This window comes from Capra hircus, chromosome 26 (assembly GCF_001704415.2).
Source record: "Capra hircus breed San Clemente chromosome 26, ASM170441v1, whole genome shotgun sequence".
Classification (NCBI taxonomy): domain Eukaryota; kingdom Metazoa; phylum Chordata; class Mammalia; order Artiodactyla; family Bovidae; genus Capra; species Capra hircus.
Window position 1 is genome coordinate 27774700 of NC_030833.1, and position 25764 is coordinate 27800463.

A 25764-nucleotide genomic window follows, 5' to 3' on the forward strand; every position below is an offset into this window, starting at 1 on the left:
TTCCGTTGCTATACTGGATCCAGTTCTACAGGGAGGGGGAGATGTAGAGACAGGAAACGGAAGGGCGGGGTTTAGAAAGGTAGCCAATCGACGCAGAGGGCCGAACCCTTCAGGCCCGTTGAACGGTGAGGGGGAGGCGGTGTCTTCCGGCGGGATCGAGGGGCAGCAGCGTACGGTGAAGGACGCAGGCCGTGGAGTTTGAACCCCTTGAAAGGTGAGTGTGGAGGGGAACATGAATTTAGACCACGCGCCTCCGCTCTGTGGGGCCGGCATGGAATCAGACTGTCTCCTGGTCCGGGCACACCGCGAGGCCTTCGCTTTGGTAGGGGCTGGCGGAGAGTGGTGGTGATTAGAAAAGGAATTAGGGAAAATGAAGGCCGGGCGTGAGGGTTCGGACAGTTACTGGGAAGCCTCGGCGCGAGGCTCCTAAAGGCCCTTAGAATGTATTTTCCAGTGGAGAAAAGGAGGCCCGCAGGGAAGGGAGGCCCCCCCCAAGGTCACTCAGTGACGTAATATTGGATCAGAACTCGGACTTATGACCCCTCCTCTCGTCATAGTAACTTCTCGTCCACTGTATGGCCAAAGCAGTTTGTTTCCACCGAGCTATGCTTAGGAAGCTGTCCAGCCAGTTCCTTTAGCTGCGCTGCAGCCTTCGTCTGGCGAGAGTGAGTGTGGCCTGGCCCCGAGCAAGCGGCTTAGATATCTGTGTTCGGTCGGCGGGAAGCCCTTTCACTAGTAGTAGCTAGAACAGAGAGCTATAAACTCCTTGTACCAGAGGCAGCTTCTGGTACATGAGCAGCTGTCTCTTGTGTTTGCCTCTTTTCCCGCGAGATCTCACCATTTCAGGTAGGTGTCCAGTCAGGCCGATTAGTAGTACCGAAAAACAGAAAGTAGCGAGGCTCGTGGGTCAGTTTGGGCTTTTTCTGAAGTGCTCATTTTACAGGTGAAGAGAAGCATGTAAAGATTAATTACATTTAAAAGTAGTTCGCCGGGCAGTTAGAAACAGAAGCGAAGACCCCATGGCTTAGACTTTGCCATAGGCTACAGTTTAACAGTTAGTATGGTTCTGTTTAATCTTAGGTATTTTTCATTCATGTCTTTCTCAAACTGATGTATAACTCAAAAGGAAACCAAGTTTCGGTTTAATTATTCCACGAAGTACACTTAACACAAGGATTCCTGATCTTTGCCCAAAAGTAACCTGGAGTTTGCTGAGGATACTAACCGCAGTGCTTACAGGCTTTGCTGCAGTTGTTTAGCGGCAACATCTCACTTACCCTTCCATCTCAGCGTTTTCCGATCTCGACTAAATTGCCGCTGGTAAACTGTGCCATCCCCTACAGTCAAAATTAGTCCTCTGTGGAATATTGCAGACATCAGCCTTCCTTCTGTATTGTATAGAGGGAGATTTAAGACACCTTAAGATTGTTTCAGTTGGATACCACATTCTGAAAATGTTTGTTAGACACAAGTTAGTGGGAATTAAGCCCTTGTTTTCTGTAGGGTTTTTCCTAGAAACCTGCTTGACACTGTTAAGAATCCAGAAATCAGTCCTGAAGATGAATGGGAAAGCATATCTTTAATAAGTTTACTAAAACCTTTAATATAAAAGCCATATCATAGGATTTTCTTTTAATGGAGATTTTCCTACTTGGACTGGACTGCACTTGCCAAGGCCTCTAAAGTGACCCAGGGAAGTTTGTAATCCTTCATTGCTACAAGAACCTTCTTGAAACAGTGTTCACAATTAAGGTCATTTGTCGCGATTTTCATTGCCAATTCTATGCTTGTGAATGCCCCTGAAGGCCTTTGAATGGCAAACTGTAGAGTGCCGGTTTCCATAGCAGCAACTTCCTCACAGGTTTCCCCTGATTATATTTCATCAAGAGTCGGCTGAGTCACTGCCACTGCCTACCAATCTCGACCGGACCTCGACCGGCTCGTCTATGTTGCCAATCGACTCGGCGTGGCGTCGGTCGTGGTAGATAGGTGGTCATACAGACGAGTTTTCGAGTGTTGCTTTGGTGACCTTTGATGTGCCTTTATAAAAGAAGTACATGCCTTTGTGAAATACATAGGCTCTATAGATGTAATCCCTTTTTCAAGTCTCCTGTATATTTAAGGGTTGTTTTTTTTTTTTCTCCTATATAATTACTAATCAGAGTTTGGTTTTCTGTTACTGCAGTGTTTTTCAAACTTTAACATACATTGGAATCACCTAGATGGCATATTAATACAGATTGCTAGGCTCCTGAGTGTTTTATTCAAAAGGCCTGAGAATTTGCGTTTCCAATGAGTTTCCATGGATGATGACAGTGTAGGGACGAAACTTTGAGAACCTTTGATGTTCTCTATAATGCCCAGAAATAGGAACTTTTAATATTGCAAGGGGGCATTTTTTCATGTCTATATTTAAAGATCTCCGTGTATTGTGTTTCCTCCCATGGGAACCATCATATATCAGTTTCCTGTAAATGCACTTATAGTTATTTCCATAAACTGTATTTCAGTTGCCATCCTTGAGGCATACTACATGTTTCCACTTTATAATATTTCTGTATAAGGATAAATTCCTGGTGAACAAATTGAACCAACTAGATAAGAGGATAAACTATACTCTGTCATAATTGAGTAGATATTACAGAATTGCATTTTAGGAAGGTTGTACTCCCTCCAGTTTACACTCCCTTCAGGCAGCAGAGAGACAGCTTATTTTCCCACATTCCCACTACTCCTGCTTATTATGATAAATTTATCTTTGCAGTCTGATGGTTAAATATTTGTCTCGTTTCAAAATAAAAATTTGTCTCATTTCATATTTCCTTCACTGATCATGAGGTTGATTATCTGTGTTTCTTTGGCCACCTTTGTATTTTCCCTTCCCTAAGATGATTAAAATGCTTGCCCATGTTTTCTTCAGATATTTTGGTTTCACTTTTTACATGTTTTCATCTGTTTTTGTTATAAGGAGTAAGGATTTTAGCTTCCACTCCACCACCAATAGTTAGTATGTATTAATTCCATTTGGTAATAAATAATCCCGCCTCCTCCTTCCCATGGAGGTCCTAAATTATTTATAGGAAAAACTGTAAAAAGTGGTGTTGCAAGGTGAGCTGTTCAGTTAGTTTTTTTGGTTGTTACCCCTCTGAGAGACTTTGAAAAGTATCACAAGTTCCAGCTTTCAACTAGTCTTAAAACTGATGGAATTCCATGTACAGTGTGCTGTAAGACAGAGCCAGGAATGAAAACATCAACCAATTTTGGGTCAGAAGATGGAGTTAGAGACTACTGTGTTCTATGTGTTATTGGATGTATATTCTGGAATGTTGTGTGATAGCAACCAAGACAAAAGTCCTCCTTCCAAATTCTTACCAATGTTTTTTCCATCATTTTGCTACTGCTTTCTTGGGTGAGGCATACATAAAATTTACAATACTTATATGCAATATATAATACTTACATGACTTTAAAGAGAATGGCATTCTAACATGTATACTATCATGTAAGAATTGAATCGCCAGTCTATGTCTGACGCAGGATACAGCATGCTTGGGGCTGGTGCATGGGGATGACCCAGAGAGATGTTATGGGGAGGGAGGTGGGAGGGGGGTTCATGTTTGGGAACGCATGTAAGAATTAAAGGTTTTAAAATTTAAAAAATAAAAAACTAAAAAAAAAAAATCATAATAAAAAAAAAATAAAAAACTTTTTACTTTCAAATAGCATCCAAACCAATTTGTTGCCTTCTTTCTTTTTTTAAAAGATTGAAATCATGGCAGGTCCAGAAGCTGATGCCCAGTTCCATTTCACTGGTATCAAAAAATATTTCAACTCTTACACTCTCACAGGGAGAATGAATGTAAGTATTAATAATACCTTTAAGTAGTTATGTTTTAGAATAATATAGATTGACAACAACTCTTGTTTGCTTTTTCCTTTCTTTTTCAGTGTGTGCTGGCCACATATGGAAGTATTGCTTTGATAGTCTTATACTTCAAGTTAAGGTCTAAAAAAACTCCAGCTGTGAAAGCAACATAAACAGTAAGGAGATAATAACTTAATAACTGCCATTTTGATGTTAGGGTTCCCCTCCCCCACACTATAAAAGTAATGTCGTCATTGTTCAAAATCTTATTATATTCAGGAAAAAGAAAAATATTGTCCATGTCTCCATCACCCTGACAGTTTTTGTTAATATCTCAATTTAGCTCTTTCATATTGTATTTGTTTGGTTTCCAATGGCTATGATCCATATCTATAATTTTGCTTTATAACATATATGTTCTTATGACCCAGAGACATGTTATGGGGAGGGAAGTGGGAGGGGGGTTCATGTTTGGGAATGCATGTAAGAATTAAAGATTTTTAAAAAAAAACAAACATATATGTTCTCTATAAATTTGAATGCATGGGTGCTCATGGATATATGATTTATTTTATATAGATGTTTCCTACTAGAATTTTTAATATAAATAACATTACAATGAATGCTTTTGAGCAAGAAGTGTTTATTCTCTTAAGTGCCTTCTGAAAGGGACACCTAGCTTTCTCTCTCCCTCCCCACCCACCCCCCACAATGTTAAATTATGTCAGTTTCTGATTTTTGTTAGTTTGATGAGTAAAAATTTTTTTTTTATGAAGTTGTATATTTTTTCCATTTGAGTATCATTTGTATTTTTAACATTCTCTGTGTTTTTAACATTTGGAACTTTATTTTTGTAAAGATCTTTCTTGTATAAGCTCTTTTTGGAATTTTTTTTTGGTAGTAATTATTAACCAGCCTTTTAAATCAGTTGCAAATGCATCTTGCTTTTGAATTTTTATGTAAGCAATTCTGTCCATTTCCTTAAATCCCACCTAGACTTCATTTTCTTCTTGGTGCGACCCAATGCCCATTTGCCCTTGCTTGTCTAAGTATTTTGTTGGCAGTAGACAATGTACAGAAAACCCCAGACCTAGATTTTATCTAATGTAGCTTTCCGTGACAGAAAATTTTTTCCTCTGCTCTTAAGACCTTTTCCAGTCCCCAAATTATTGACCGTAGTGGACTGACTGCATAGCCCAAATGCAGTGATCCATGGTTTTTTCCTGACAGGTAGTTTTTTTTGCCCAATTTTTCATACTATGTGTGCACTTAGTCACTCAGTCGTGTCCGACTCTTTGCGACCCCATAGACCGTAGCCCACCAGGCTCCTCTGTTCCTGGGATTCTCCAGGCAAGGATACTAGAGTGGATTTCTTTCCATCTAAGCCACAAGGGAAACCCAGTTTTTCATATTAGGTACCTCCTTACTCTGTTTTTATAATGGGGATACTACCATCCTTCCTACTATTTAAATATTACTTTATGGGGGGGGGTGGAGAATGTTCCTGGGTTGGCAAAAAAGTCCATTCAGGTTTTCCTATAAGCCAGAAAACCCTGAACAAACTTTTTGGTCAATCCAGTATCTTATGTACTAGGCTTTTACAACAATGTATATTTTGGATCATACTGAATTATTGATAGCTCTTTTGTTAAAGGTGGGAGTTTTAGATTAAATTGTTGAAAGCTGAGAAACAACTAAATTTGGGGGAGTTAATGACTCCTTTGAGACTCTAATGAATTTGCATTCAATTTCAGGGAGGTTCGTGGATAGCCTTTTACTAATAATTACTGAATGTTCTAATAGCAGACTTGAACACATTTGTGTCTAAACTATTTTTGCTTTGTTTATAGGATTCTGAACTGTACATTATCTGTTAAGTTCCCATGCCTGAAGAAGCTAATGTCAACTCATCATGTGATACTCAATTTGTACAATAAATTATGAACCTGGAAAAGCTGGTTGTCTTTATTTACAAGATATCAAAAATATAAAAACTGTACAAAATGCAACAAAGGCAAAAAACTGGCAGTAACTTGGTCTAAATCTTTTAGTTTTCCAAAGCAAGGCTCAGTACTGGAGGTAAGCAACTGAAATGTCTGACTTCAAGTGTACTAGGTTGTATGTAGCCATTTTAGCTGAAGTAGAACATGGAAGTTAATTTCACCTGGTTTATAGAGTGTTTGGGTGCACTCAATCCAACAGGTATAAATTCAGATGTCAGTGGATGGTTGTACTTCATCTATTTCTCAGAAAGGAACTGTAGTTCATCTTAGCCAGTTAACGTACATTCCACTAATCATGAGCCAAGCAAAAATGTTAGTGGATCGTATAACATAGTACTTGAGTGCCATACAGTAACTACATTTTTACAGCAGAAACATACATGCTCATGGAATTCTTCAGCTAAAATTCAACATGGTATTATATTACTCAATTTGAATCTTGAAGCAGGATGAATTATTGAAATCAATTGATTTTTTTAACAATAAATTAAAATAGCATTTGAACAGAAAATGCATAGTTTCCACACAATCCAAAGCACCATGAATGTCCCCTCCACAAACATAATACCTCTTATTCAACTAACGGAAATTAGTTAAATGTGGTTGCTATAGAAACGTGGAACTGTCCTGTACAGATTTTCTAAGCAGCATACTTCCAGATCCATATAGACAAAACATTCTTTGTAGCTTAAATAGTAATCACTGAGGTATTTGCTTTTAGTCTCCCTTTTTCAAACAGTAGTTTCCAAAGGTCTTTTAATACCGACGGTTTATTGAGGACTGTAAGCTCCTGCAGCTAGAACCAAGTTTCTTCGAGTAAAATGGAGGTGTACAACTGGTGTTGATTTGGTCATATATGTTCCCAACAATAACTCTTGTGAATTCTCGGGTAAATTTATATGCCCCGTGGCTGTAGTAAAGTCATCAGTCTCTACATCTTCAAATGCTTTGACAGCATCCCATAACCGTACTGTATTATCCATTGAACCTAAGCGGAAATCAAAAGGAAACCATTTAGTAGAATCTGCCATATTTAAATTTCTGAAATGTCAAGTATGCTTTATGTATTTACATTTCTGGTAAAAGAAATCTGAACTTAACAACTCTATTCCCTCTAAAGAATTTCAAGCAGTAGCTTAACCTGAGAAGTCAATATACATGTAGGTAACAATCCTGAATCATGCTAAGGAGAAGCAAAATCCAAAACAAGACTTAATTTTGCAATTTTCAACATTCAGTGCTTCCGTTAAATATACAATTGACTCTTCACCACAAAGCCAGCTCTAGTCATTTAATTTACCTGATGCCAAAATTTCACCATCTCTACTAAATTTAAGTGAACAGACTGTATCAGTGTGTCCTTTTAATTCTCCAACCATCAAACCATGTCCAATATCCCAAAGGAGTACTCTGCCATCTGTTGCTCCTGTAGCCAGGAATCTCCCATTGGGAGAAAATGTCAAGGAATGAATTGGTCCCTAAAATAAAGTACATGACAAGAATCAAGAGTAAGGTTAAAAACACCTAGGAAAATGAGACAAAAGAACGATAACATAAACTTGAGTGGTGTTGACAGTATCTTTAAAATGTATGTCACTAGTAAATTTTTAAACTATTTTTAATCTTAACCTTGTGTGCTGGAATAATGAAAGTTAAAATACCTTGTGTCCAGTGAATATCCTTACGCAGTTCCCATTCAGGACATCCCAGAGCCGCACAGTTCTGTCTGCAGAGCCCGTAGCAACATAATTAGAATTTGGATGGAATCTGGTACAATTCACATCAGCAAGATGGCCAGCAAATATCCGTAAAGGCTGATAGTGATCTGTAGCCCACAGCCTTTTTAAAAAATTATTGAACACACAAGGTAATTAGTAGTTAACTCTGAAATGCCAAGTTCTATCCAAAATACAGAAACAACCATGTGAAATATTAGCGTAAGTGGGTCCCCCTCACTAGTTTACCTGAGGGAAAGGAGGATAGAATGACTTAGAGACTAATCTTTGGTGTTTTTTAAAGCTATGCCATGCAGCTTGCAGGATCTTAGTTCCCGAACCAGGGATTTAACTAGTGCCCTCAGCAGTGAAAGCACCAAGTCCTAACCACTGGACTACCAGGGAATTCCCTAAACATTCTTAAAACAGTTAACATGGTCCAAAAGGTTTTTAATTCTATAATCCTTTAGTTCTCTGAATGTACACTCTAACTCCTAGTCTAACTGCTAGAGTATTTTTCCCTAGTTTTGGCTACCACATGGTGGTTTACTCACCAAGTTGTGTCCGACTCTGCAGCCCCATACACTGAAGCCACCAGGCTATTCTGCACGGGATTTCCCAAGCAAGAATAACTAGAGTGGGTTGCCACTTCCTTCTCCAAGGGATCTTCCCAACCCAGGGATCAAACCCGGGTCTCTGGCATTGCAGGCAGATTCTTTACTGATTGAGCCACGAGGGAAGCCCCCAGTGGTGGGGGGGTTGGGGGGGAGCGACCACAAATAATTTCAAACCCAAGCTACCTCATCCTGAACTTTTAAAGATATGACAGGGAAAGGGCTCACAGTGGCCACAAAAGACAAGGTTTAGTATCCACTTGGGGAAGGGGAGGGCATGGACTCTTGGTGTAGACATGATTGCAAACAGAAATATTTCTGTCCCAAATTAGTTTTCAGATGACCTACAAATGCTGACATTCTCACAAAGCTGATGATAACAGAAATGAAAATAAGTTGGCTGGGGTTTGTAATTCCCAACAAGAAACCATTCTGTTCGTTGAACAGGCCCAGTCCTAAGCTCATAATGTTCTTACCGAGCTACTCTGTCATGGCCCCCTGATACAAAATAATATCCATATGGAGAAAACTGTGTGTCCCACACTGGATAGTTGTGTCCTTTATATCCCACCAAGCAAGTAAATGTTTGAAGACTCCACAATCTAACAGTTCCATCCTCTGAAGAGGAGAGCAGGTAGTTCCTGAGAAAAGAGAAGGTAATGTATTTGATTCCTAGAATAACTTAGTTACCTGTCCAGTTTCTCTGTATGTTTTTATATGTTAAATATAGGTAACTACTACATCTCAGTTTTAATTTATGCCTGAAATTCACAGTAGATAACAAGAGTTGAAAGTACTAATGTTGGCCATGACACTACATCCACTGAGCACCTACTGAATAAGCTTAGGTTTTTTTAAAAACAGTATCTATTAAGAAAATCACAGTTCTTTGGAAAAAACAAAACAAAACAAGAGGTAATGACAAAAAGTATGGTCAAATCAGGTCACCTGAAAAAGGCTTCTACTCTAAGTTTCGTAAAGATGAAAATCTTTATGAACGATTTTGGACTGAAAGCAATAAGACATAGATGGTATTACAAAAAAACAAAAAAATACCCTCCCCACATTGCTATAGAATATTAACAGATCATGAAAAATAGACAAACATTTTCATGGGTTTCTAATTCCCTTATCAGTATTAGTTCTTTTGATTATACAAAGATAAATCTTCAGTTGATAGGTAATATGTCTTTAATAGCAGGAATCTGTTGTGAATTTGGAGATGACAGAAGACAGCTGCTGCTGCTGCTGCTGCTGAATCGTTTCAGTCATGTCCAACTCTGCGACCCCATAGACGGCAGCCCACCAGGCTCCCCCGTCCCTGGGATTCTCCAGGCAAGAACACTGGAGTGGGTTGCCATTTCCTTCAATGCATGAAAGTGAAAAGTGAAAGTGAAGTCGCTCAGTCGTGTCCGACTCTTAACGACTCCATGGACTGCAGCCTACCAGGCTCCTCGGTCCATGGGATTTTCCAGGCAAGAGTACTGGAGTGGGGTGCCATTGCCTTCTCTGCAGAAGACAGCAGTAGCCACCAAACACATAGCAGGAACCCAAAGAAGCAATCCTCAACCCCTATTGGAGTTACACAAAACTAAAGCTAATTTTTATAACCAGCAAACCCTGAAGTTATGGATCCTGATTTTGTAAATTTAGCTACTATACACCAGTACCCCAAGATGAATTAGCAGAGGGCAAGATTCTAAAAGATAATGAATGATAGGCAACCATGGGATTTTTCTTATTTTCCCCAACATTTGCATAATGTTTCTAGTAGTTAACTTTCACATAACACATATATATTTCATATAACTTTCATTTAATCTCAATGTAATATAGCAATATTTAATTATTATAGTTTGTATTTTACCTATCCGGACTGAAGCTGGCTCCATAGACGGGACCACTGTGACCATACAAGATCTTCAGCTCACTTGCTGTTTTCTCATCCATGATTCTTTCTAAGACATCATCAGATTCTTTATCTATCAGGCTAAGATCTAAAATGATCCAGAAATATTACTTTTAAAAAATACATTTATTAAAACAATTTAAGGCAATTATTTAATATATCAGAGTTTAGGAGAAGAACTAACATTTGAACTGTTCCTCCTACTTACCAATCACTATGCTAATGCCTTTAAATTAGGTGCTATCATTTCAGGGTACAAGAGAAGAAAGTGAGGTTCAGAACACTTAATAACATGCCAAAGTGCACACAGCTACTTAGCCTTGGAACTAGGGCTGAAACTCAATTTATCCACTAGATCACAATGTTTTATAAAATAAAACTACAGAGATATTAAAATAAATTATTGAGAATGTGTTATCTTGTATAAACAATACAACTAGCAAGAAACTTTAAAATGTAACCCTGATCTTAGTTCATTTTAGCCATTTTTATGGCTAAAACAGAAAAGTACTCTCCCAGTATTTAAGACTCTTTTTTTTTTAATTTACAAACAAACAATCATAAAATGTTAGATTTTTAACTTCAGGGAGTTTTCTAGCCTAATGACCTCATTCTACAGATGAGAAAACTGAAGACCAGAGAAATTAAATCAGTCTAGCACCCCAGTCTCCTGATTGCCATTCCAATACACTTTTCACTGTTGGGAATGTTGTTAACAATTTGACTTGAAGTAAAATCAAGTGAAATTCTGCTAAGATCACAATGTTCTGGTATATTCCATAGAATAAAGATTGGTGTAAACTCATGATGAATTTATATCCTGACAGGTCATCTCAGTTACCTGCTGCTTGTTTGACACTACGAAGCTTTTTGGGTGTCACAGACCACACTCTGACAGTTGAATCTGCAAAACCTCCAGCGATCAAACTAGAATCATCAGTGACATCCACTGCAGTGAGACCCTGCCAATTAAAAAATACATACTAAACAATACTGTTTTAGGGGGAAAAAATTATAATCACATATGAGAGAACACATAATGACAGCTATTTTTCTTCACATAATGGATCATTTGAGATTTCATTCTCTTTTGAAATTCACTGTTCAAATACACTTATATTGAGAACATGTCATAATTTACTTTTTGCCCTCCAAATCTGGAACGCATAAACAGTTTTCTTTTATTTTATTTTTTAATTGGAAGAAAATTACAACATTGTGTTGGTTTCTGCCGTACAATGCAAATCAGCCATAATTATAGTACAAAGTATATGTAATTATTTTTGTACTTCACTAAATATATCCTCAGCAGTCTATTATAAAAAGTCTATAAGGATATAAAGAATTCTTATAAAAAATTTAAGTAAGTACTTAAGTTCAGAGAGCTGAACCACATAGCTTCTTCCTTTTTCAAAGGTTAGCAGAATTCTGATCAGTGAAACAAAGGATACATACAAACAAGATTCTGGTACCAAAAAGTTGCTAAAGGTCTTTTAAACACTGTCTTCTATCTATTCTGAGCAATGTCCAATTCTTTTCTAACTGCTATCTTGAAGCCCTATCTATATCAAGACTTTAAATAAGAAAACTTCATTTTAGTTAAGACATCTAAGCTACTTTTAATGGTTAATCACCATTTTCCATGACTCTCCCAATTTTCTCCCAGAAACTACCCAATTATTTTACCAACCTGGTAAGCATTGAGGAATGTATAGAAACAAATAGAAGGTAAACAGTCTGGCCCCAGGCGTACTCGTTTTGTGGTTTCTTTCATATTCATTATCTTATCCAATTTATCTGAATCTTTCAACTCAGGAAGAGGGATTCTGTGAAAGAAAAACAAACTGGAAATTACTCTGAATATTAAAAAACTGGAACCATCTATAACATCGTCTTACACTTACACACATGTTCCTGAGGTTTTTCCCTCACCTGTTTTGAGGTGGAGCATTGGGATCTTGTTTTTTACTTTTGGATCCAATACTATCTTTTTTAGGCTTCTTTTTTTTAGGTTTTCCTTCTTCATTTTCTCCTTCTTCATCCTCATCATCCAAAGGCACCTCAATTTCTGGCTCTTTTAATAAGCCAAAAAATACCTACAAGTCAAGAGAGTCAATTTTTTAAAATTACTTTTTTGTTTCTTGATACATCTTTTTAGTATCTTGATAGGAATCACAATTATAATAGGGTCATTTATATCCTGAAACCGATTCTGTACTTGTCTACCCAATAGACAGTCTCTCCTTCTCCCTTACTGACAGAACCCTGATTTTGTTGGAGCAGCAGCATGCTCAGTTAAAATCATTTCTGTTCCCAGGCTCCCTTGCAGCTGAGAATGGCCATATCGTATCATTCTTGCCAATAAATGCATACACAAACATATTGGGTGGTGTTTTAGAAATACTGTTTTCCTCATAACAAGGGAGATTCAGCAGGTATATCCTCCCCCTTCTGCCTTCCTGGAATACAGCTGCAAATTTGGAGCTACAATAGCCACCTATGAACACAATGAAGAAAGCCACATTCTGAAGGTGGCTCAGCAGGAAGTATAAGGAGCCAGGGCCCTTGATGGCACTGTGGAGTTCTCACACCAGCCCGGGAAGGCCTTCCTCTTTAATTCATTTTATGTGAAGAAAAAGACCTTACGTGTTTCATCCAGTGTAATCAGGGTTCTGTTAAATGCAACCATTCTCAAATCCTCACTAATATACACATCATCCTTAGAACATGAAACTTAGTATACAGTGTAAAATTATCCCCAAACTAGCTGTAAGAAAAACGTGTAAATTATGTAGATGGAAATGCAACAAGTTTTCATAATCTGCATTACATAGTTCTTATTCCCATACCTTTGATTTGTTTGCCTCTCGTTTAGCCTCTCCTGCCAAACTTCCCACCATCGCATCTATCTGTTGCTTACTACGCGGCATCCCATCAAAGATGTCAATGTAGAGGTGCTCCTGAACTATGTTCCATATCTGATTGTTCTGTTTCTCCTGAAGATGCCTCTTCAAGAGTTGGTACGAGTCTCGGGAAATACGCAGAACAAATTTACTTGTTCGAAAATCCAACATGGTCTCATTCCCTTTCATGTGTTCCTTTTTGGTAAGACTAGATAATACTCGTAGGTCATCCTGGTAATAACATTCCTGATCTCCATGGAACCTGTTTCAGTGATTTTAAAAAGGCATTTTTCAATGTAATCATTAAGGGATCTGCCTCTCCCCCATATATTTATAAACATCCCAGAATACTTTCAGTGTAGTAGTTTGAATAATCCTGGACTAAGTTGTAGAATCAGAAGTAACACAATTCAAAATGATTACGATTCAGCTCTGAATTCATCCTAAAAACGACCAAGTTAATTCTCTAGTGAAATGCATCATAAACATTTTGAGGGAATTTGAAATAAACACCATAGATAAATGAAAGATAAGATATCCACCACTGGTGGACAGTCACATTTGAATGCCACCATTGGCAGAGATTTGAAAATGTTAGAATCTTATGTTCTCTCAAAACCCATTTTTTAAAACTTTTTATTATGGGAAATTTCGAACACATACTAAATTAGAAACTAATATAATAAACTCAACATACCTATCACTCAGCCTCTCAACAATAATCAATGCATGACATTCTCACAAAATGCATCATTTTTAGTGATTTCTTATATGCTTAATATCAGATATAAATATTAAACATGAGTACTTTAATAACACGACTAAAGAACAAGAATATGTTGATATGAAAGAGTAAGCACTCCCATTTACTCACCATTACCAAAGGGAATTATAGAAAGCTTTCAGCTTTGGTGCCAAATGCTAAATTTAAATGTACTTTTGTTTCTACAAATCTTAATTATTCTAATAATATAAAATGTAAAAATCATACAGTAACATTCACAAAGAGCAGCAAACAATGCAAAAACATTTAGAAAACAAATGATTAAAAATATTAGGACTTTAGCTCTGACACATAGCCAATAGATTCCTAATCTGTTACCTGTGTTAGCCTAGCATGACTCATCAAGACATGAATCAAAGAGTTTCTAAGATGTGAATGAAATTAGAAATCTCAGCCTCTTAATTTTTGTATTAGTCTCAGCCGATAACCTCATCTGAGCATGGGGTCCTGGCACGGGCTGAGATTGTTCATGACAAGGACACACAGAGTCAGTCCCTATGATATCCCAACTTCCTAGGTGAGGAGATGGCTACACCATCAGACTGGAGAGGAAGAGGCTTTTTGAGGACAGTTCATGCATGCCTGCCAAGTCACTTCAGTCATGTCCAACTCTCTGCACGCTATGGACCGCCACCCGCCAGGCTCCTCTGTTCATGGGACTCTCCAGGCAAGAATACTGGAGTGGGTTGCCACGCCTTCCTCCAGGGTATCTTCCTTACCCAGGGATCAAACGAGCATCTCATATCTCCTGCACTTGCAAGATGGGTTCTTTACCACTAGCACCACCTGGGAAGCCCTTCTGACGACAGGACTGTAAGAAAAATTAGCTTAGAAATTCTGTCACCATCAGCCTTTTCTTTCAAAAACACGGAGCTACACAATGTCATGTGACAGCCTGGATGGGAGGGGAGTTTGGGTACATGTATACAGATGACTGAGTCCCTTCACTGTTCACCTGAAACTATCACAACTTTGTTTGCTAATCAACTATACCCCAATACAAAATAAAACGTTAAAAAAAAAAAAACACTGAGCTATCAAACATTTGCTTTACATACCTTCTATTAGGCATTGTAGAATAATGAATGAACATAGGCACAGAAGCCAGGAATCCTGGGTTCTATCATTCCTCTATCACCACTACCTGTGTTACCTGATACGCCCTAGCTTCTGGGTCTACTGCTTGAAATAAAGAGCTCTCATTTAAACTGTTAGGCACACCTCCATCTTAAACACTCCTTTTCTCTGGCTTCAATAACTCAGCACTCTCCTGGTTTTCTTTCTGCTTCTCTGGCCTCTCCTTTCATCTCTCTTCTACATGGTAGTCTCTTCTACTCTTTTTATTAATCTTCTCCTCCAAACGTTAGAGTTCCCTGAGGTGCAGGTCTAGCCCTCCCACTGACTTATTTCTATTTCATACTCCTTCCTAGACAATCTTGGATTCCGTGGTGGCACAGACAGTAAAGAATCTGCAATGTGGGAGAGCCAGGTTTGATCCCTGGGTCAGAAAGATCCCCTGGAAAAGGAAATGGCAACCCACTCCAGTATTCCTGCCTCGGAAATCCCATAGACAGAGGAGCCTGGCAGGCTACAGTCCATGGGGTTGCAAAGAGTCGGACATGACTGAGCGACTAACACTTTCAAATAATCTCATCCCTATCCATCAATATTGCACACGACTCCAATTTATGGCTCTAGCCCCCACCTCTTCTCTAAGCCCAGACACTTATATATCCTCCATCTATCAACATGACATCTCTTAAATAAGTCAAAGGCATAAACAAATCTGAACTCTAGATTATTCTACAATCTGACAAACCCTGCCCTCTTCCAGGGTTTTCTAAGTGAAGAGCATCCCTATCCAGCTAATGGAGCCAGATACCCAGGGATTATCAATTACACTTTTATCTCCCTTACATTTGTATCTAATCCTTCACCAAGTGTTTCACAAATATGTCTACTGCCCTTCACCAACACTATCACCCCCAGTCCAGTGTTTCTCAACATGGGTGCTACTAGTATTTGGGGCAGAACAATTCTTTGCCAAGTGTGACTACCTGTACATATTGGAACTTCTGGTTTCCCTAAGACACCTGATCCTCCAGTCAAGTTGATACAACCAAAAATACCTCCAGTTCCAAATAGCCAGGAAGGAGGAATAATATTACACTCAGTTGAGAATCACTACAATAACTTCCAAAATGATCGGTCTATGATCACTTCATCCCCCCAATCATTGTTTCTCCCAACATAAAGGTCCTTTCAAAACATAAAATCTAATAAAGCATGGTTCTTCAACAACTTCTGTAGCAAAGATGTCTGTCCCCAGATATTCATTTTTTTCTTTCTTCCTCCATAATAAAACACCGGAATACTAGCTGAGCACACAGACATCTAGGTAAAGACCATATTTCCTACCTTCCTTGGCCAATGACTAATGACATAAAAAAGGGAGAAATACTTGTAACTTCCAGGAAGGATGTGCACCCTCCCTGCTCACTCGAACACTGATCTGATTTCTCAGAGCTGGAGAGTCACCATGTACCACAGTGGAAACTGCATGACAAGGATGTTAGCACCACATGATCAAGAGACACAAAGGACTCCATACCAGTCCTAGAATGCCTTCCATCATGAGAGAGAGAAACAGACTTTTATTATACTCAAGCCTCTACTGTTTGGGGTTCTAGTCACTCTCATGTAATCTAATCCTAACACAGCTTCATACTGCTCTTAGTAGCAGCAGCAGTGCGTGCATGCTCAGTCGTGTCCAACTCTTTGCACCCCCATGGACTATAGCACACCAGGACCTCTGTCCATATGATTTTCCAGGCAAGAATATTGGAGTGGGTTGCCATTTCCTCCTCCAGGAGATCCTCCTGACCCAGGGATTAAACCTGTGTCTCCTGCATTGCAGGTGAATTCTCTACTGCTCTTAAAAGCAAAAATAAAATTTTTATTTAGGCAGCTATTGTTTGATTTTTCAGTGAATCTCAGCCAAATCTAATCCCACCCAATATGACTAACTACTGATCTTAGGGTAAACAAAGACCCTCAACATGGCCTAAGAACCTACCTGTCCCAGCCACTAACTAACCATCAAGCTTCATGTAGTACCAAACCCCATCCCCCATACTCTGCTCCAGCCACACTAGCCTTCTTTCACCTCGGGGCCTACCATGATCCTTCCTGCCACAGGGCTGTCACACAAGTTTTTCCCTTTTCTCTTCCTCTGGTTAACTCCTCTCCAGTCTTCAGATCCTATCTCAAACATCACCTCTAGGAGCCTTACCTGACTTCAACAAGATCAAACCCTTCATTTTAAGTTTAGCAGAGGCACCAGGTACCTCTCCTTCATAAAGTATTTTTCGAGTTGCAATCTGACATTTGTGTAGTTACAGATGTATATAAACATTTTGTGTGTGTGTGTATATATATATATAGCTATATATACATATTTTTTATAAATTCACATACTTCTCAAAGAATGATTTTGCTTCATTCTCATGTTGATTGTAGACTAGTTCCAAATACATATGTACAAATAGGGGATAAAAGAGTTGGGATAGTTCTGCCCGATGGCAGTCCAAGGAACATTCAATGAAGTGTTTCAGTCCGCTATAGTATTCTTCATACATCGTGGGGTCTCCCTGTTGGCTGTAGGCTGAGAGCACGGCACTGACATCTGGCTGGTCTTCCACAGCTACACTTCCAACTGTTTAAAAAATGAAAAATAACTTCAAGAAAATGACCTGACAAGCACCAAAAGACTAAGGCTGTTTTGTTAAGGTCCAGAGGAGAACTGTTACGCAGATGTTTGTCCCTCTCCTCTCAAACACTCTTCCCTGACACAATCACAGAATCTTTTAATGGGATTCAGTTTGGTTCAGTTACCCATCCAACACTCCTTTGGTTTGTCCACATCTTAAAATAAAAATTTTCAGATCAACAGCAAAAAGATTCAGCATTTTTCCTAGAGCTTCCCTATTTTAAAAACAAATTTTATAAAACATGGTATGTGCAAATCAAACAACGGTATTACTCTTCTCTCAAGGCTCAGTGCAAATGGCACTCACCACTACGAAGCCATGTCCTGGAGTAACATTCCCAGCCCTCTGAGCTACCTGAGTATTTTATAACTTTTCAGCAACACATCCTATCCTGTGTTACCTTCACGTATGTCCATCTATCACTCCCTATAAAATACAACCATGTTAATGGTGGGAAGAACTTGCCTTTTATATTTCCAAAAGATAAATCTATTTTATATGCTTAAAACAATTTCCATAACCACCATTTCAAGGCAAAAAGCATGAGTATTTATTTGTAATATTTCAATACCAAACAAGGATACATCTGTCAATCAAATGAGGGTTTGTGGGAAATTTTTTTTAAGTTGTGATTACAGTACTGTTATGCTCTTTACTGCACAAATTTTCAGTTTTTTTGGTTACTATGATGGCCTCTTTTCCTTTCTACCGGTTTCTCAGTTACAATCTGAAGGTCAAGTTTCTAAAGAGATGAGATTATAGCAAAATAATCAACCACATAATTCATCCATCTTATAGTTCATTCCCAAATTCAGATTCAAAAAAGATTCCTCTCAATCACATTTGCACACATTTCTACTTATGGGTTACAGTGCTTATTCATACCTCACTCCTGGAAATGGTGCCAAGATTAGGTCTCATAAACACAGGTTAATTTGGCAAGAGGCTCTACAATGGGTAATTTAATTCAATAAACATTTTTTACTGGCTCAGGATCACCTTTGAAACTTTATGTTGTATATGACTTTTACTGCATGGACTTTTTGACAACAGTTGCTGAAGAAAAAGGGGAGCAGAAGCCTCAGGTGTCAGGGATAGGTACTTGGCATAAACTTGTCAGTGCCAGACATTTTACATATATATGAATCTCACAATAACCCATTTAATATAAGGAAAAAAACTCTCAAGCTTAGGAAGAGTAACAATCAGCATCACACAAGTAAAAGCAACAGAGACAAAAACTGAAGCCCAATACCTGTTCCTAAATGAATGGTTCTCAAACCTTGCCATAGATCAACATCTCTTGGAAGCATTTTTTTTTTAATCCTTAGAATATTTATTTATTTTTGGCGGCGTTGGATCTTAGTAGCGGCTCCGAGTATTTTTCCTTGCCGCATGCGGGCTCAGTAGTTGCAGAGCGCGGCCTAGTTGCCCCACGCTTGAGGGATCTTAGTTCCCTACCACGTTCCCACATGCCCTGCGTTGGAAGGCAGATTCTTAACCACTGGACCACCAGGGAAGTCCCTGAAGCATTTATTTGAAAATGCAGATTCCCAGACTCCACCTTCACAGGATCTGATTCACTACGTCTGAAGTGATGCCCAGGAATCTGCATTTCTCTAAAAGATTTGACACCAATGGTATTTAGCCTGTATTTTGAGAAAGACTGGCTTCACTATGTACCACCACTCTCTGGCTGTGCGGTCCAAAGCAAATACCTTGGCCTTTCTCGGTCTGGTTTCTCATCTCTAAAACAGAAGTACTGTCTACCTCACAGTGGAACTGTGAAAATTAAGATAAACAACACAAAATATTTATAGTAAAAGTACGCTAGTACAAATAATATTGCTGCATCCCTGCCCAAAGCTCAAGAGCCCAAATAAGAACCAAAAGCCTGAAAGTTCCCGCCTCTCCGCGCCCACCGTCCCCATACATCCTTCGGCTCAATAGCTCTCCACAGCCTCTCGCTGGAACTGACAGCTCGGAAGAGGGTTTGACTGCGCAGCCGGCGCACTAGGGAAAGGGGCGGGCATGTGGCCCTAGAGGCGGGCCCAGGAAATTCAAAACAAGCCCGCAGAGGTGCAGGCCTGCCAGCCTCTGCCTTCCCGGCTCACTCCCCGCCGTGCCGGTCCTGCCTACCCCGGACCCAGCGGCTCACCTTTACCCGGAGCCACAGAACCTGTCGCTAAGCCCGAGACGGCGGCGGACCCCGAAGCGCCGCTGACCGGAGGATCCGGGGCCGAAGGGCCGGGCGCCGAGGCGGTGACCCGGCTAAGAAGCGCGCTGGCTGTCTCAGCGCCGGCGCTGTCTGCCTCTCCCGGGGCTCCGGAGCCCGCCACTGCCTCCTCCAGCAGCCGGGCCTCACGGCGCAGCGCTTCTTCGGCCTCGCGGAGGTTGCTCTGCCGTAGAAACTGCAGCACGGCGAGCAGAGTCTGTCGGTCGTGGGGAGCGCTGGCCTCCGGAGCAGCGGCGGGCACCGGGGCCGCCCCCGCCGGTGCAACGGCGGAGACAGCCACCGAGGGTTTGGGGGTCCCACCATCCCCGCCGGCCGACGACGCCGCCGCAACGTTCCCGCCGCCGCCGTTGGGGCCGCTGTTGGTTGTGCCGCCGCCACCCTCGCCAGCGCCGTCCCCCGCCTGCGGAGGTAGCAGCGTCGGCGGTCCCTCAGGCTCTAACTTCACCGCCACCTCCGTCTGCTCCTCTGCCAGCGCCGCCATCTTGCGGCTGAGCCACCTCGCGCCGTCAAGCGTGATTGCGTTTTCGCCACATGGAGGGCGGGGAGGAGCGTTTTACGACATCTCTGGAGGGCAATTTACGGCAGTAGGAGGGGCGATAAAGAAGGAGAAAAAGGAATCGCAGCAAGAGCAAATTTCAAAAGTGAGTGGCAAAAAGGCAGGAAGTGGAACGTGGGGGCAGCCTCTTGCATTTGCCGGATAATAGTTACATTTATTACAGACCAGCTATTTTTCAGGCACTGCGATGGACGTTTTACATTATGTGACCTTTAATTCAGCAGTCATATAAAGTACCATTATTCTCACGATACAGATGACTCAATCAAGACCTAAAGACATTTTTAAAATGCCAAAGTCACACAGGAGGAAAGCGTCAAGATTCAAAACCAGGTCTTTATCTTAAAAGCATATATCATTTACCAGACGGAGGCTTCTGAGTTACTGGTAATGTTTATATTTTTTTCTGGATGGCGGTTACTTTTCTTTTTCCCCATTTATGCCTTATAAAAATTAATTGGGCTGCAAGCTCACGTTTTGTGAACTTTACGCATATATGTTATATTTCAATAAAAAGTTTTTAAGAACCTGAATTTTGTGATTGTGAAATGTGTATATGCTGTATTCGTGCTATGTTAACCATTATTACAAGCAGGCCGCATTTTAGTTGTATATTTTAAAACAGTATGTGCCATTTTGCAACATGCTTCATAGGTTTAAAAGCACTGCTGCATGTTTGAGGACTTACGTTGTGGCTCAGACGATAAAGAATCTGCGCTGCATATTTGGTCTCCTTTGACTCTCACAACGGTATGAGATAGGTGCAGACAAGAAAAGTGAACCTGGGACATGGGGAAGATCGAGTTATGTGAGGATTAAATAAGATAGAGTCCGTGTGGTCGCAAAGAGTCGGACACCACTGGGCGACTGAACTGAACTAAACACATAATAAATAACTATTGGTTATTTTTACTGAACCTTAAGCGGTGTTCTGCAAATGTTTCCTAAGAAAGTCTAATCATGACATACATGGTGATCTCAAGACTGAAATATAAAACTAGTGGAATTTGACATAATGTAAGATTATGAAACATGGGTAGGGGCAAGGGCAGAGAGAGGGGAGGAGATGAGCGTTTAAGTTGTTCAGTTTCTTGCTTTACTAGCAGTTGCACCTTCCTCTGCATCTCATTACTTTTCTCTATGAATTTGTATTTCCCGGAAGGTATCAGCTACCTTGTCTACCCAGAAGGAGAGGCTAAAGCCTAGCATTGGTAAAAGGTGAAGGATGCACCCAAAACAAGAAAACCTGTGATGTGTTGGCCCCATCACTCCCTGTTTATCAACATACATGCACATGTGCACACACACATATCCTCAGAGATTTCACAGTTTTTACTGATCTATCAATTTCAGTGCCATCTCTAGGGTTGAGTGTGATGGGAGAGGTAGCCACTGGTGTGAGTTTACAATCTTGTTCAGTTCCTAAGTTTAAATTCACAAAGCTAAGAGTGAATTTAGAGTTTGCCTCCTAAGGTAGGTAACTGCAAAACTGACCTGCACTACTCCAGGAGCAACTTGTAGTGTGGTTATTGACTACTGCCACTGAATGTACCTAGTCTGAGCTAAGGTGTTCTCTAAGTGTAAGATATGCGCTGGATTTTAAAGACAAAAAGAATAAAATGGCTCAATAATATTTTTATTGGTAACATGTTGAAAGGTATTTTTATATGAGTTAAATATTAAAATTAATTTCCTGTTTCTTTTTACTTTTTTTGTGGCTTCTGGAAATTTTTATTTACATATGTGGCTCACCTTGTATTTCTGTTGGACAAACTGATCTAGACCAGGAGCTTTCAATTTTTTTGGCCATGATTCACAGTAAGAAATATGTTTAACACCAGAACCTATAACCCACATAGGTATGTGGATATTTATAAGTGAGACAAGTTTTAACAATAATATGTATAATTATCACATGAAATATATACTCTAATATTTGATAGTCTGTTCTTTAAATAAAATGCTCAGTATGACTGATTAAATTTATTTTAATTTAATTTTTAAATGATCTGCAGTTTGAAAACACCAGATAGTTCAGTTCAGTTCATTCACTCAGCTGTATGCGACCCTGCGACCCCATGGACTGCAGCACTCCAGGCTTCCCTGTCTATCACCAATTCCCGGAGCTTACTCAAACTCATGTCCATAGAGTCAATGATGGCATCCAATGATGCCACCCAGAGGATACCATCTCATCCTCTGTCATCCCCTTCTCCTTCTGCCTTCAATCTTTCCCAGCATCAGGGTCTTTTCCAGTGAGTCAGTTCATCTCATCAGATGGCCAAAGTATTGGAGTTTCAGCTTCAGCATCAGTCCTTCCAATGACTATTTAGCATTGATTTCCTTTAGAATGGACTAGTTTGATCTCCTTGCAGACCAAGGGACTCTCAAGAATCTTCTCCAACATCACAGTTCAAAGGCATCAATTCTTCAGTGCTCAGCTTTCTTTATAGTCCAACTCTCACATCCATACATGACTACTGGAGAAACCATAGCTTTGACGAGACAGACCTTTGTTGGCAAAGTAATGTCTCTCCTTTTTAATATGCTTTCCAGGTTGGTCATAGCTTTTCTTCCAAGGAGCAAGTGTCTTTTAATTTCATGGTTGCAGTCACCATCTGCAGTGATTTGGGAGCCCAAGAAAATTAAGTCTGTCACTGTTTCCATTGTTTCTCCATCTATTTTCTATGGAGTGATGGGACTGGATGCCATGATCTTAGTTTTTTGAATGTGAGTATTAAGCCAGCTTTTTCACTCTCCTCTTTCACTTTCATCAAGAGGCTTTTTAGTTCATCTTCCTTTCTGCCTTAAGGGTGGTGTCATCTGCATATCTGAGGTTATTGATATTTCTCCCAGCAATCTTGATTCCAGCTTGTGCTTCATCTAGCCTGGCATTTCACATGGCGTACTCTGCATATAAGTTAAAGAAACAGGGTGACAATATGCAGCCTTGACATACTCCTTTCCCAGTTTGGAACCAGTCTGTTGTTCCCTGTCCAGTTCTGACTGTTGCTTCTTGACCTGCATACAGATTTCTCAGGAGGCAGGTAAAGTGGTCTTGTATTCCCATCTCTTTAAGAATTTTCCACATTTTGTTGTGATCTACACAGTCAAAGGCTTTGGCATAATCAATAAAGCTGAAGTAGATGTTTTTCTGGAATTCTCTTGCTTTTTCCATGATCCAACAGATGTTGGCAATTTGATCTCTGGTTCCTCTGCCTTTTCTAAATCCAGCTTGAACATCTGGAAGTTCATGGTTCATATACTGTTGAAGGCCAGCTTGGAGAATGTTGAGCATTACTTTGCCAGCATGTGAGATGAATGCAATTGTGCAGTAGTTTGAACATTATTTGGCATTGCTCTCCTTTCGGATTGGAATGAAAACTGACATTGTCCAGTCCTGTGGCCTCAGCTGAGTTTTCCAAACTTTCTGGCATGTTGAGTGCAGCACTTTCACAGCATCATCTTTTAGGATTTGAAATAGTTCAGCTGGAATTCCATCACCTCCACTAGCTTTGTGGTGAGTGATCACATCATAGTGGTTATCTGGGTCATGAACATCTTTTTTGTATAGTTCTTCTGTGGACTGAAATGTGTGAATTCCATTTAGATGGACTGAAATAGGTGAATTTAATTCAGATAACCATTATATCTACTACTACTACCATATCTACTATTGTGGGCAAGAATCCCTTAGAAGAAATGGAGTAGCCCTCAAAGTCAACAAAAGAGTCCAAAATGCAGTTCTTGGGTGCAATCCAAAAATGACAGCATGCTCTCTGTTCGTTTCCAAGGCAAACCATTCAATATCACAGTAATCCAAGTCTATGCCCCAATCAGTAATGCTGAAGAAGCTGAACTTTCAACGGTTCTACGAAGACCTACAAGACCTTCTAGAACTGACACCCCAAAAAGATGTCTTTTTCATTATAGGGGACTGGAATGCAAAGTAGGAAGTCAAGAGATACCTGGAGTAACAGGCAAATTTGGCCTTGGAGAACAAAATGAAGCAGGGCAAAGGCTAACAGAGTTTGCCAAGAGAATGCACTGGTCATAGCAAACACCCTCTTCCAGACAGACTAGTTAATCTTAAAAGTAAAAATATTGGAGGAGATGTGAATAAATTCATAAATATATAGATTTTTTAGACACAGGACTTCATAGTTGGATTTGGGAGATGAGGGCAAAGAAATCCATGACAGACATCCTGGCATTTGGCTTGGGTGTCTGAAAGGATGGAGATATAATTCCCTGAGGACTGACCTGATTGGGGAGGAAGATTATGAACTCAATGTTTAACTTGCTGAATTTGAGATCACTGGAGGTGTACATGGAGACTAGCCAGTAGATAGAAGCACATATGGTTTAGAGGTAAGGAAGAAAAAACTCCTGGACAGATACAGATTTAGAAATCAGCAAATAAGTGGTAATTGAAGTCATATGAGTGAATAAGATTACCCCAAATAGTGTATAGAGCAAGAAATGAAGAAGATCCAAAAAGGAATTCTGAGGAACACCCATGTGTGCCTAGTCGCTCACTTGTGTCTGATTGCGACTCCATGGACTGTCGCCCGCCAGGCTCCTCTGTCCATGGGGATTCTCCAGGCAAGAATACTGGAATGGGCTGCCATGCCCTCCTCCAGGGTATCTTCCCAACCCAGGGATCGAACCCAGGTCTCCCACATTTCAGGCAGAATCTTTGCGGTCTGAGTCACCAGGGAAGCCCAAGAACACTGGAGTGGGTCGCCTATCCATTCTCCAGGGGATCTTCCCGAGCCAGGAATCAAATGGGGGTCTCCTGCATTGCAGGTGGATTTACCAGCTGAGCTACCAGGGAAGCCCCAAGGGAAGAAGAGGGAGGGGGACCTAATTCTCAGGAATTGCACCGCATTCCCTCTTCACCATCTAACTCCTGCCAGGAGGATGAGGGAGGAACACTCATACTTAAAGACAAATCCTGGGACCACTCAGTCACGTGTTCTTTTTAAGTTTTAATTGGACGATAATTGCTTTAAAATGTTTGTTGGGTTCTGCTGTACAACAGTGTAAATCAGATATATAAGTATACATATATCCCCTCCTTCTTGAACCTCCCTCCTACCCACCCCCAACTCACATGTTCTTGAAATTGTTTTCTGTGTTTAGAAACCCAAGGCTTTCTATCTTTTCCTCCTTCATCTGACCACTCCTTGACTTTTTGCTTGTCATTCACTGCCTCCTCTTGTACTTCACTTTACTTTTTCTTTCCAGATTTATTTTTTTAACTTTTAAGACAAGTAATTTCAGATTTACAGAAAAGTTCGAAAGTTGTACAAAGAATTCCCCGTTATCCTCCACCCACATTCCCCAAAATTAACATTTCCTACAAATACTTTGTCCTTCAATAGGTGGGTAGGTAGATAGATAGAT

General features: G+C 40.1%; 2 protein-coding genes and 1 non-coding gene across 3 annotated transcripts; 2 read left to right on the top strand and 1 right to left on the bottom strand.

Moving 5' to 3' along the window:
* Positions 82 to 5829, top strand: USMG5 (up-regulated during skeletal muscle growth 5 homolog (mouse)). The gene is made up of 4 exons (XM_005698422.3): positions 82 to 214; positions 3764 to 3859; positions 3949 to 4041; positions 5716 to 5829. Exons 2-3 carry the CDS (start codon positions 3773 to 3775, stop codon positions 4036 to 4038), a joined length of 177 nt encoding a protein of 58 aa, XP_005698479.1. The 5' UTR covers positions 82 to 214; positions 3764 to 3772; the 3' UTR covers positions 4039 to 4041; positions 5716 to 5829.
* Positions 1881 to 2029, top strand: MIR1307 (microRNA 1307). The gene has a single exon (NR_129576.1). It is a non-coding gene; the product is annotated as a microRNA 1307 (primary transcript).
* On the bottom strand, positions 5804 to 20878 carry TAF5 (TATA-box binding protein associated factor 5). The gene is made up of 11 exons (XM_018041578.1): positions 19722 to 20878; positions 17271 to 17508; positions 12956 to 13271; positions 12039 to 12202; positions 11797 to 11932; positions 10948 to 11068; positions 10065 to 10194; positions 8674 to 8838; positions 7530 to 7707; positions 7169 to 7346; positions 5804 to 6856 (listed from the first exon to the last, which is right to left on the bottom strand). Exons 1-11 carry the CDS (start codon positions 20278 to 20280, stop codon positions 6639 to 6641), a joined length of 2403 nt encoding a protein of 800 aa, XP_017897067.1. The 5' UTR covers positions 20281 to 20878; the 3' UTR covers positions 5804 to 6638.